This window comes from Aulostomus chinensis, chromosome 6 (assembly GCF_037954235.1).
Source record: "Aulostomus chinensis isolate RoL2024-O1b breed Wild chromosome 6, RoL_Achi_v1.0, whole genome shotgun sequence".
Lineage (NCBI taxonomy): Eukaryota > Metazoa > Chordata > Actinopteri > Syngnathiformes > Aulostomidae > Aulostomus > Aulostomus chinensis.
Genome location: NC_141325.1, coordinates 24,183,227 through 24,194,881, shown reverse-complemented (window position 1 = coordinate 24,194,881; position 11,655 = coordinate 24,183,227). Strand labels below are relative to the sequence as shown.

Genomic DNA, 11,655 nt, shown 5'->3' with positions numbered 1-11,655 from the left:
CAACACGAAGGTACAGTATGAATCAAAATTAAGTAAAATTGACTATTTCGCTTCAAATGTCTTGAAAAACACACTCTGGTTAACTGTTTAGCTTATGCGCTAACTTGAATCAGTGATAAGAATCATTTGAGAAGCAGATCATTGGATGCCTTTTTGCCACCTGTTGGTGAATTTCTGGAATTCATATAATCTGGTTCCCAGAAAGCTGCTGCCACCAAAAAAAAAAAAAAAATCTCACATGCCTGAAACTTTGTTTTCCCACAGCTGGATTATTTACTGTGACACCAGCGTCACACGCTTGTAAAGACAGGTGACGTTGCCACAGGACAAGTCAGTCAGAGTGCAGTTCCTGTCTGATCAAGTGGAGCTTCCTCACTATGTCGGAACAGTGGAGAGATAACGCTTTCAAGGCAGATTTTTTATTTATTTATTTTTTTAAATCATCTTAGCAGCAGTGAGTGCTCCTCTGCAGAGTTGGTGAGCAGAAACCTCGGGGTGACTCTTAACTGTGACTTGACTTTTGAAGAGCAAGTTAAAGAGGCAGGAGTAGAGTTCTGCTGTTGAGAAGCAAATCAGACATCACACTTGCCCCTTGTCTGACGCTCCCTTTGTCCTCATTAATACTTCAGCCTCAGATGTCCGCTTGAACACTTTCAACTCCAACTAATATCTCCACACTAGTTAGCAGATATTGATTGAACTTGCCTTATAGACTGAATCCCTATCTACTGTTATGCATTGTCACTGTGATGTTTGATAGTTACTTTTAGCTCAACTTTCTGCTAATTTACCTCCACACTGACTCATTAATACACACTGCCAACATTTTGAAAGAAACTCAATGCAGAGCTGCCTTTTGAACAATTTGGATGTGTGTGCAAACTATTTTGAGGAAAAATGTTTGGTTACCTGCTTGCAGTATTGTTCTTGTTCTAACAATGTTTACTGGCACTTGTGATACTTAGGCCTTGTTCAGACTGCCAGAACAAATCCGTATTTTTTGGCATATCAAGAAATCAGAACCAAACCACATTTGGAGGGGTTTTGAAATCTGATTCAAATCTCAACAGATCTCATCACGTTCTCATCTCACATCAAATACACAACTCATCATCTCACATAAAACGGGCTGGGCAGTAAAAAGATCAAACCAAAACACATTAAGTCAAGAGCTTAATGCCTAACAGGCTCCCCTTAATGGGGACATATTGTTCTTTATGAGTTGTCAGTAATGTAATAAGGTGTCAAGTTTCCTGCTTTGGATCATAAAACAATTAAGAGCCTGAATGAATCATTTCCCTTTGTTTCTGTGGAGAAACTAATAGTCTTGCTAGCGATTTCGGAGCCATATCAACCAACCAAGGTCATAGCGGAGGCTCATGATGGCACACATGAGATTAAAAGGGTGTCCAGTCAGGAGAGTAATATAGACGTCCTTCAGAGGCTCTGGGGGTACAAAAAAAACAACATACATGTCTCAAGTCATTTAGCATTCTGGTCACATAGTGCACCACCTCACTTCAACATCTGCAATGCTTTACAGCTGTGGATCATTATTTGCAAGTATATGATTGAAATCAAGATTACATAGACGTGGTAATTCGGCCATTGCTGGCCCACCTAGCAATTGATTGTTTGGTTTAAATGTCAAATCTGGAAAGAGCTGACCATGGCTTGGGATTGGAGAGGAGCACACAAGGCAGCACGCCTTGAACACACACCTCTACTCCCGTAGGAGTTACTTCTGCAACCTATGAACACATGACCATTGATACCACACAGCAAATGCCACAGTGTTAGAATCCCAGAGTTTTGATGACCAGAGTAAAATTGTATCCACTTTGGTGTTAAATGGGCACTAATGACACCAGTCGGGGTGCACCAGAAGCTCGCCTGGGTGTTATCTCTAAGTATAATGCTGGTGTGGAGTTATTGAAGTGTGTATTTTGGGATTATGAACTCCCCGAGAGTCCAACTGCTGGTAGAAACTTTACCGTCCACATCTATCTTAAGTTTTGTTTTCGTCATCGGGTCGTTGCGACTTTCCATTGGTTTAATCAAGTCTCGTGTCAGCGTCCTTCGGTGCAACGTCAGACAGAGTGGCGGTCGATGAGAAGGAAGGCAAAACCACACGATGCCAAGGGATGAATCTAAGTAAGAATGCACAAAATTCAGTCTTTTTTCGTAAACACAAAAGTTTGTGATGGTACGAGACACTTGACTTCAACTTACTGTAGCTAATTTGCTGTATCAATGGTGAAGACCCACTTTAGCATGATTGCTAACGTTAGCTGTTGGTTCTGATCTTTTTCGCTACCTTTTCCCCACGCTTTTAATCCTGAATGTTTTATACAGCAAGGTTTTTTGTTTTTTTTTAGGACATTTTTTATTTTTGCCCGACCAGGCCTCCTGTCTGCTCCATCGGATGCATGAGGCACTTCACTCCAATCGTGTGGAGGGGTGTGCCGTGTATGGGCCAGCGGTGCCTGATACCGTGACTAAGGCGGTTCAAGGAGCAAAGGGTATGGCAGTCGGTGGCAGCGCTCTGCACGCCGCTGGGCCCTCCTCGCGAATCTCCCCAGCCACAACGCCTTAGCGCAATCATTTTCATTAGCGTTGTTACAAGCACAACGTGGAAAACTGCAGCCTACAGTCAGTGTGGCTTAAATTGAGGGGCGCTCAATTCGGTTCGGCATTATTTTCAAACGGTAATTCTGTGTTTCTGTCGACCTTCCCACAAAACAGTGTGGCAAATGATTACGTTTGCAGCAGTTAGTCAATGGTGAATGTGTTCCCTGATCTCAAATGTCCCTGGTTTGATTTTGTGTTTTGTGCGATTTGTGCAGCAACATTAAATCAATATCACTTTGTGTTGTAACAGCAAAAGACGTGCAACAATGCTTTTCAAAGTCCAATACAATGGAAAGAAGAGGTACCTCAAACTTAATGGAGCCTCATACTCAGAATTTCTCAGTGCAGGTAAGTCAGTGACAATGTCAACTTTATTACACACAATTTTAGCAATATGACTAATTGGCTAAAGTGGCCATTTTATAACCTGGTCTGCTCCTTACAAGCTGGTTAGCAGCAAGGTCATCTCCAACCATTAGTGTGTTAATGGGTGAATGATAAGTACAGTGTAAAGGGCAAAAAAGTTGTATCACGCTATAAAAAGGGTTGTATATATACAGACCATTACAAAAACTGTACCAATTTACTGTATAAACAACTGTTCTTTTTTTTTTTAATGCTGAACAAATGTGCTGCCCTTAGGGCAAAGCTCCTGAAATGATGTTGTGATGTTTAGATGCTTCGCTTGCAAGTCCACTTTTGTCACCATCCAGCAATTGATCCGCCATCTCAAACTTTCACATGCCTTTTTTACTGGTAAGAAGTTTCAGTTGTTGTGACCAAAATGGATGCCGTCACAGATTTTGCACTTATTCAGGCTTCAGAAAATATGTAAAAGTAAAAGCATCAGATGTCTATAGCATACCACTGGGAATCCATGCCATTTAAAAAATATTGACTGGGTCAGTAAAAACTGTTCAGCTCAATCTCTTGGCACATGGTGAGATAATTGCTGAAGAACTGCAGGTTGACTTGGATTGTGAAGTTGATGTGATATCTTGGATCACTTGTTTTGGGACCGAGTATCGCCCAGGCCTTCTGGTTTGCACAAACCTAGAAGATGATCTGCCAATCCAAAATGATCAGCAATAGAGTACATTTGCACTCTTCTCAGTGTTCACATGTAACTCTTATTTTGGAGTATATATTTAACTCTTTTGACAGTGTTCCATGAACACCAAACTCTTGGACCTATATATACACTAAATTGGGTGTTAAATATGCACTTATAGAGTACAACATACACTGTGATTTTTGATGTGCATGATTAAAGTAGATGATTAGATTAAAGTGTTATCAGATACACTTACCTACAGAAAATAAATACCCCTCCCCCCAAGCTATCTGTTTACCCAGTTCTTTGTGAGAATACGAAAAGTTCAACATTGACAGTAGCAGCAGCAACTGAGACCCAGGAAATGCTCAGTGCAGATACATAGTCAGTAGGTATTTGAAACGATGTGAAGTCGAGATGTTTTTCTCCAACACAGTTGGAACTGGCCTCAAACTGTGTGGCTCTGCAAATGTTTCTATCAAAATAGAAGAAGAGAAAAGGAATAAACTGTGCGTCTAAGAAATAAAGGATCAGGCTTGGAAATTGAATCTTTTTTTTTTTTGGAAAATAAGTAGAACCAGCTTTTAGTTCTTAAGTGTTTTATAAGGAGTAGAAAGAAGAGTAAACTAAAATACTGCTCACCATTTCCAATTTCTCCTCTGTTACCTTACGCATGACATATAATGAACTTCTAGTAGTCCACTCTGCTCAGGAAGGATCCTCTCTGAGAGACATGAAGTATCTCCATGGCGGCCATGACGAGCTGTTTGAATTCGCTACATCACGCATGCAAAGAGCGTGGATGCTTCCTACATTGGTTCCTTTAGCATACATTGGAGCATCCTTTCCAGAAAGAGAAGAGATAATGGCATCCCAAATCCTTGCTGCTGTAACATTGGATGTGATGCACCACTCAGTTCTTACCAAAACAATCACTCAACATGATCAGTGTCAGAAACACAGATTGTGATATATATCTGACCCTCCATCTAAAGCATTGCTCATTGCTGCGTTTGCTCATTCCTCCAGGAAGTCTGCCATGCAGCCACGATTTGTTGTTTGAGACCTGTTATCTGGACATGTGCTGCAATCGCAATTGTTTGAACAAAATTATTTGTTATACTTAATGCTTTGATTATTTAATATCATGAATTTCCTTTACTTATATATAATACATTTAAGTGATTTATCCTCCTTTGATTTATGACTTATTTAACAATATACTGTAGAACAAGTTTATTTCCTGTCCAAATGGTTTAATGTACTGATTTATTTGATGCTTTATTTTAAATCACATGGCCAAATGAGTTACGATGATTTAATTGAACGAATTACTTGATTAAGTTAATTATTGAATTCTGAATTTAAATATATGAATGAATTGATTTATATTTTGATTTATTATTTGTGAAGATTTAGGATTTCCTATTGACAATTTAAAGATTAAATATAGCTGGGTTTACATGGAGCCTAATATTCCAATTAGAATCGGATTAGAAGCCCAAACCGAAAAAGATTGTTCCATATAAACACCTCACTCCGAATAAAGAGGCCGAAATCGAATGGAATTTCATTCGGTTTCACAGTTTTCACAGTTTATTTTTAATCCAAAATCTCAAAAACCTGAACATTATCGCACGCTCTGACGGTAGGAAAACAAGGAATTCTGAACTGTTCAAAAAGTCCACGAAAAACTCAATGAAGCCGGCATCGACCGAAGTTCAGTCACGTGACGTTTACATCGCTCTGCACGTGACACACAGCCGTAAAACGACGGTTCCCATTAAATGCAGTGGCACATGTAAACACAAGATCGGAATAGACCACGTCACATGTAAACAGTTGACCCGAACTCTTCAATCGGAACAATTTCAATCGGAATGAAGAAAAAGTCTGCATGTAAACGTGGCTTCTATCATCCATTTGTATTTTATCAAACTTTTTATGATACAGTATATTTGTTTCTCAAGACTTAATTATTGTTAGGATAAATCGAGCGTTAGCGTTAGTTCTGTCAGGCCGTGGTAGTCAAGCGCTATTGGCTTCCCGTCCATCAATCAAACTGATCAATCAACTGATCACAGCTGCTCAGCATCAGCTGATCAAATCCCTTGCTTCTGATTGGCCCCTCTCAACTTAAATATCACCCGGCCTCAACTCCCGCTCTACTAGCCTCTGCCTGCATCATCACTGCTATCTGCGGCTGCTATCTACTGAAGCCTGCTGCTATCTACTGAAGCCTGCTGCTGCTGCTATCTGCTGCTATCTACTGCAGCCTGCTGCTGCTGTTATCTGCTGCTATCTACTGCAGCCTGCTGCTGCTGCTATCTACTGCAGCCTGCTGCTGCTGCTATCTGCTGCTGCTATCTACTGCAGCCTGCTGCTGCTGCTATCTGCTGCTGCTATCTACTTCAGCCTGCTGCTGCTGCTATCTGCTGCTGCTGCTATTTGCTGTACAGTTGCTCCTGCTCGCAACTTGCTACCCTCCACCTCCCCAGCTCCACCTTGTCGTGTATACATGGCATAGTTCGTTCCATGTCATGTTGCTGCTCTGTTCACGGGGGTATACCTTCCAGTCTTAAACTGGGAGAACCTTCCCTCACGCTGCTGGTCCCCTGTTTCATGGTGCTCATGAAAAATTCGCAGGGGACTCCTCTGAACAGAGCCATACCGCCAATTTGTACAATAATAAACAAATCAAGCTCATTATCATCTCTTGTGTTTCTTGACATGAATGGACCTGACAGAACTGCTTTTTTTGTTACTGTTAAGGGTCGTGGGGGGGGGGCTGGAGCCTATCCCAGCGTCAACGGGCGAGAGGCGGGGTTCACCCTGGACAGGTCACCAGTCCATCACAGGGCCAACACTTATAGACAGACAACTATTCACACTCACAGTCACACCTACGGTCAATTTAGAGTATTAATCAGCCTCGTCCCCTCTTGATGTCTTTGGACTGTGGGAGGAAGCTGGAGTACCAGAGAGAACCCACGCAGGAACAGGGAGAACATGCAGAATCCACACAGAAAGATCCCATTCCTGAGCCGGGACCAGTGAACCAGTGTGCTAGCCTACTGAAGGTGTTGCTAATTTTAAAGATGCTGTGTTAGTGACTTTGGAGCTTCCAACATGTTTCTGCAGATCAGTCCTTTATGTTCAATCTTCTGCTGCAACTCTTTAGCAATAACCTGAAATTATGCTTTTTATGTGTTATCTTCCAGCATGTTGAAATGTACAACACTAATGATATGGATTTGTAGACTGACATATCTGTCAGTTATTAATCTGTCAATTGTGTCCCAGATTAATGATTATTAGGGCCTGAGCCTGAAGGTACTTCAGTTTGTTTGCTTGGCAGAGCAACACATTAGCAGCACTAAAAACACACACAAAACAGTGTCCCAGCCCCCCCCAACACCCATGAGGCAGCTCGGCCAGATGGCCCGGAGCCGGTTTTCACATACACACCCATTCAAAACCTGGTACGAGACTTTTCTTGCTGTTGAGCGCGCGCAATATGCGCGTCATAATGTAATTTCACCCCTGAACATGCATGAAATTCGCTGAAATTCGCCACACTTGTGTGGTCTGGCGACACGTTCATTAATCCAGCGTTTCTCAAAGTGTGTGGCCCCCTGGGGGGCGCGGAGGCGTCAACGAGGCAGAGCCAAAGCACGCTTTAAAATTTTTTCATAGCAACTGTTGTCAGGTCTGTTTTTAAAATGGAGAGATATTTGACAGGGATGAAACACATTTTATTTCATTTTTTCTAGTTCTGAAAAACGAAAAAAATGTTTGTAATTTTTAGTAGGCCAATAAAGTTAAACATGGCCTATTTTGTCAAAAAATTTGGCATGGGGGGGAATGAAAATTTTTCTTCCTCCAAAGAGGGGAATGACAGAAAAAGTTTGAGCACCACTGCATTCATCTAAAAAAAAAAAAAACACAAGCAAAAAGTCTATAGCGCTACCTACGGAACCACACAACAAAAAGATAATTTAAAGATAATTTGCAGCGCTATAACTCCTCCCACGAATGTCCCACAAACATGGGACCAACACCGTTGGACTCGTCTCATGAAGACGAACAATTCATACACTCTGACCCCTCACCTATCTACAACAGAATGTTCACAAATTGGACAAAACTGTCAAAATGAGGACTTTTTTTTGCCCCCGAACAAAATCTAATCCAAACTTTGGCAGACAGCACATTGACTCAGTAGAAATCAGGCAAGTCAATGGTCAGGGCTCCAGACCAATTTTTTTACTTGGAGTGCTGGATCACAACTGTCAATCACTGTTCACGTTCTCCTGACGTCACTGACATAACTAGCAAACACTGACATATGAACTGGGGCTATTTGTAAGTTCACAGACATGCATGTACCGTATTTTCCGGAGTATAAGTCGCACTTTTTTACATAGGTTGGCTGGTCCTGCGACTTATACTCCAGAGTGACCTAAATATGGGTGAAAAAATAAAATAAAATCACAGACAGCCACGAGGGGGCGCTCTAGAGTTACGCGCCGATATCTCCTACTCTGTAACAATTGAAAATTAAAACAAATAAAATAAACATTAGCTTACCGATCGCCACTGAACAAAAATGCCGCCAAAAAGAAACTCATATTCTGCGGACTTCAAGCTGCAAGTTGTGAGATTTGCAGCTGAAAACGGCAATCGAGCAGCAGACAGGAAGTTCGGAGTAAGTGAGAAGCTTGTTAGGGACTGGAGAAGTTCAACGGCTTTAGCGATGTGGAGTGATTGTGAGCTCTTATTAATGTAAAAGTACAGTAGTTGTTTTGTTCTTTATGCTCTACCTGTTTATTACCGTATGTTCGTGTGGACACTTTTTCCGTTCATGTTTATTTTTTGTTTCGCTGAATGTTGTTTATGTTGGCATATCTTACAGCCATTCAGCCTGTTCTCTATTATTTTATTAATGTTAACCTCCCTTCCAAGGTGAAATGTCTATTTTTGATGTATTTTGTAAAATAAATAACCCGCAAAAAATGCGACTTAAACTCCAGTGCGACTTATGTGTGTTTTTTTCGATCTCATTATGCATTTTTGGGCCGGTGCGACGTATACTCCGGAGCGACTTGTAGTCCGGAAAATACGGTAATTGAATGACCCTGGATTTAACATTTTTAAGTTTTCCGGCCTGTGTAGGACTTCCACGACTGACATATAAAGCAAAAATATAGATGCCAACCATAGTCAACTGCAAAAATTACCATTTTTTTCCCCCTCTTATGAATGAGGTTATGAATAGACGCAACACACACTCCTCCATAAATTAATTTTAAAAAATTTATTTATACAGCATCTTGTGTCACAAAATGCTTCCCAGAGCCGGAAATAGAAGAAAAACAACACATACAAAAGTCCAGAACAGCACAGAGTTTCATGAACAGTCTGAACGAATGGGTCTTTTGCTGTTTTCTAGAGGTGCACACAGAGTCCTCGGGTCCAGTGGGAGAGTGTTCCTGAGTATAGGAGCTGCAACCTGGAGGTACAGTCTCCCTTACATGAACAGTCTGAACGAATGGGTCTTTTGCTGTTTTCTAGAGGTGTAAACAGAATCCTCGGGACCAGTGGGAGAGCGTTACAGAGTATAGGAGCTGTAATGTGGAGGGTACAATCTCCTTTAATTAGGCATAATACCTGTGGTCAGTGTGGATAAGGTACCCCACAGGTATTGCCAAAGTGCTTTGAACTGCAAAGCACAACGCTAAACATGTCAAGATCAACTGTTGCTGTGATCAGGACAATCGCATGTAATAAGAAAAAAACAAAAAAAATGAGGAAAAATAGTTTTACACCAGATGTCATTTGGCTGAGTAAACCTCTGGTTGTGGGACCATCTGGTTGGTCTTCCTCGTTTTGACGTATGGGACAGCCTGTTTCCTCTTCAATAGTAGTTTCTATTGGAGACGTCATCTGATCAGGATCTTTGCCCACTAAGTAGTTTTCCTCATAGATGCAAGGCTCTTTGGCAGGGCAAATGGGGAAGTCCACTTGTTCTTCTTTGACAGAGCATAAGGGAGAGTCCATTTGCTCTTCAGTAGGAGTATCCATGAGAGAAGTCTGCTGATCAGGATCTTCACCCAACATCCTGCATTCCTCCCACAAACTAATCTCTTCTTTGACAGAGCTTGCAGGGGAGAACAGTTGCTCTTCAGTAATCTGCTGGACTTTCAGTTGAAGGTCAAGATTGGCCTCTCGCAAACTACTATTGAAAGCATGAAGATTTTCTATAATCTCCTGTTGATAAGCAATATTCCTTTTCTGCTTTTGTATCAGCTCATCCTTTTCGAACATGAGGAGGTGAGCCTCCTCCACTTGAGTCTGAAGAGCACGTAGTGCTGTGTTTTGGTTCTCAATTTGATTCATATGGTTCTCTTGAACATGTTTGAGATGTTTCAGCTCCACCGTAATTCGATTCAAGTCATCTTCCTTTCCTTGAAGGGCGCGCAGTTCCTCCTTCATCCGTTTCTTCTCCGTCTGCTCAAGCTTCCTCCGTGATTCAACCCGGGCTAAAGCCTCTCTCAAATCCTTGCTAAGGCTTTGGCCTGCACTCACTTCACTCTGAAGGCTCTGAACTTTCCTCTTCAGACTGTCGATCTCGATGGAGTCCTTCTCCTTCCTTGATTTAAGGTGGGCCAATTCTTCAGTTAAGGTCTCTATTTCCTGAGATGTGGTATAACCTTGTCTCCTCAAATATCGATTTTCTGCCTCTCTCTCTTCATTCTGTGATTTCACCTGTTCAAGAGCAGTCTTGTTCTCGGTGAGTTCTTCTTTCATTTTGTTCATCTCTGCCTCGGTGAAGGTGAGTTCTTCACTGAGGTCACACTTCTCCCTGTAAAGCATCCTCCCCTCATATTCAAGACTGTGCACTTGTGTCTTCAGATTTTTAATCTGAGTCTGGTTCTCATTCCTCAGAAGTTCAAGGTTGGCCACCTTAACTGACAGGTTCTCGATCACCTGATTTGCAGTTATCTTCTCTTGTTCAAGGCTCGAAACCTGTCCCCTCAAATCCAGATTTTCTGTCTGTGTCTTGTCACACAGAGACTGAAGCTGATCAATTTCAGTTTTCCTCTTCGTCAGGTCCTCCTCAATTTGTTTCATCTCAGCCTGTTCACTCACCCTCAGAGATTGTACGTGGATTAGTTCTTTCCTGAGGTCACTCTTCTCCTTCTGAACCATCTTCTCCTCACACAGAAGATGGTGGACTGTTGTGTTCAGATCGTCTATCTGACTCTGGTTGTTGTCCTTCACTGATTTGAGGTTTGCCACCACAGCAGTGAGCTTTCGTATCTCCTGAAATGCACCATTATTCTCATGTTGAAGAGTAGAAACTTGTTCCCTCAAATCTTTGTTTTCTGCCCGTCTCTCATCAAGACGAGACTGAAGCTGCTCAAGTGTAGCTTTCTTCTCAGTTAGTTGAGCTTTCCCTTTGACCCTCAGAGACTGAGGAGCAGAATCACGTTCACCAGGATCGCTCAGTTGATCCATACGTGTCGTACTGAGATGCACCAAATCTTTGAATGCTCTCTCCATATTATGCAACGCAGTCTTGGCATTCTGCTCAGTGTTATTTTGAAGACCTTGAGCCATACTTAATCTCCAATGACTGTGAAGTGTTTGAAGAAGAAATGTTCTGCCTAAGTTAATTAGTTTGGATTCTTTTACAGAACGCGTCAGGGATGACTGTCCAGTCAAGTCTGATCACTGACATGACCGGATTAATCAAGTTACCGTATTTTACGCACTATAAGGCGCACCCAAAAACCTTGAATTTTCTCAAAAACCAACAGTGCGCCTTATATATGTATAAATATTGGTTAATTATGGCTCCCGTAGTCAGGGGGCGTCGCCGAAGTAACGGTAATGTGCAACTCACAGAAGAAGTGGGTTTAGGGCAGTGGTTCTCAAACTTTTTCTGTCATTCCTCCTTTTGGAGG

General features: G+C 41.8%; 1 protein-coding gene across 1 annotated transcript; it reads right to left on the bottom strand.

The window, feature by feature from the left end:
• Window positions 1–7,461: 7,461 nt before the first annotated feature.
• On the bottom strand, window positions 7,462–11,383 carry LOC147260506 (uncharacterized). Its single transcript, XM_086205454.1, has one exon. The coding sequence runs from the start codon at window positions 11,306–11,308 to the stop codon at window positions 9,362–9,364; it is 1,947 nt and encodes a 648-aa protein (XP_086061580.1). The 5' UTR covers window positions 11,309–11,383; the 3' UTR covers window positions 7,462–9,361.
• Between the last annotated feature and the right edge of the window lie 272 nt (window positions 11,384–11,655).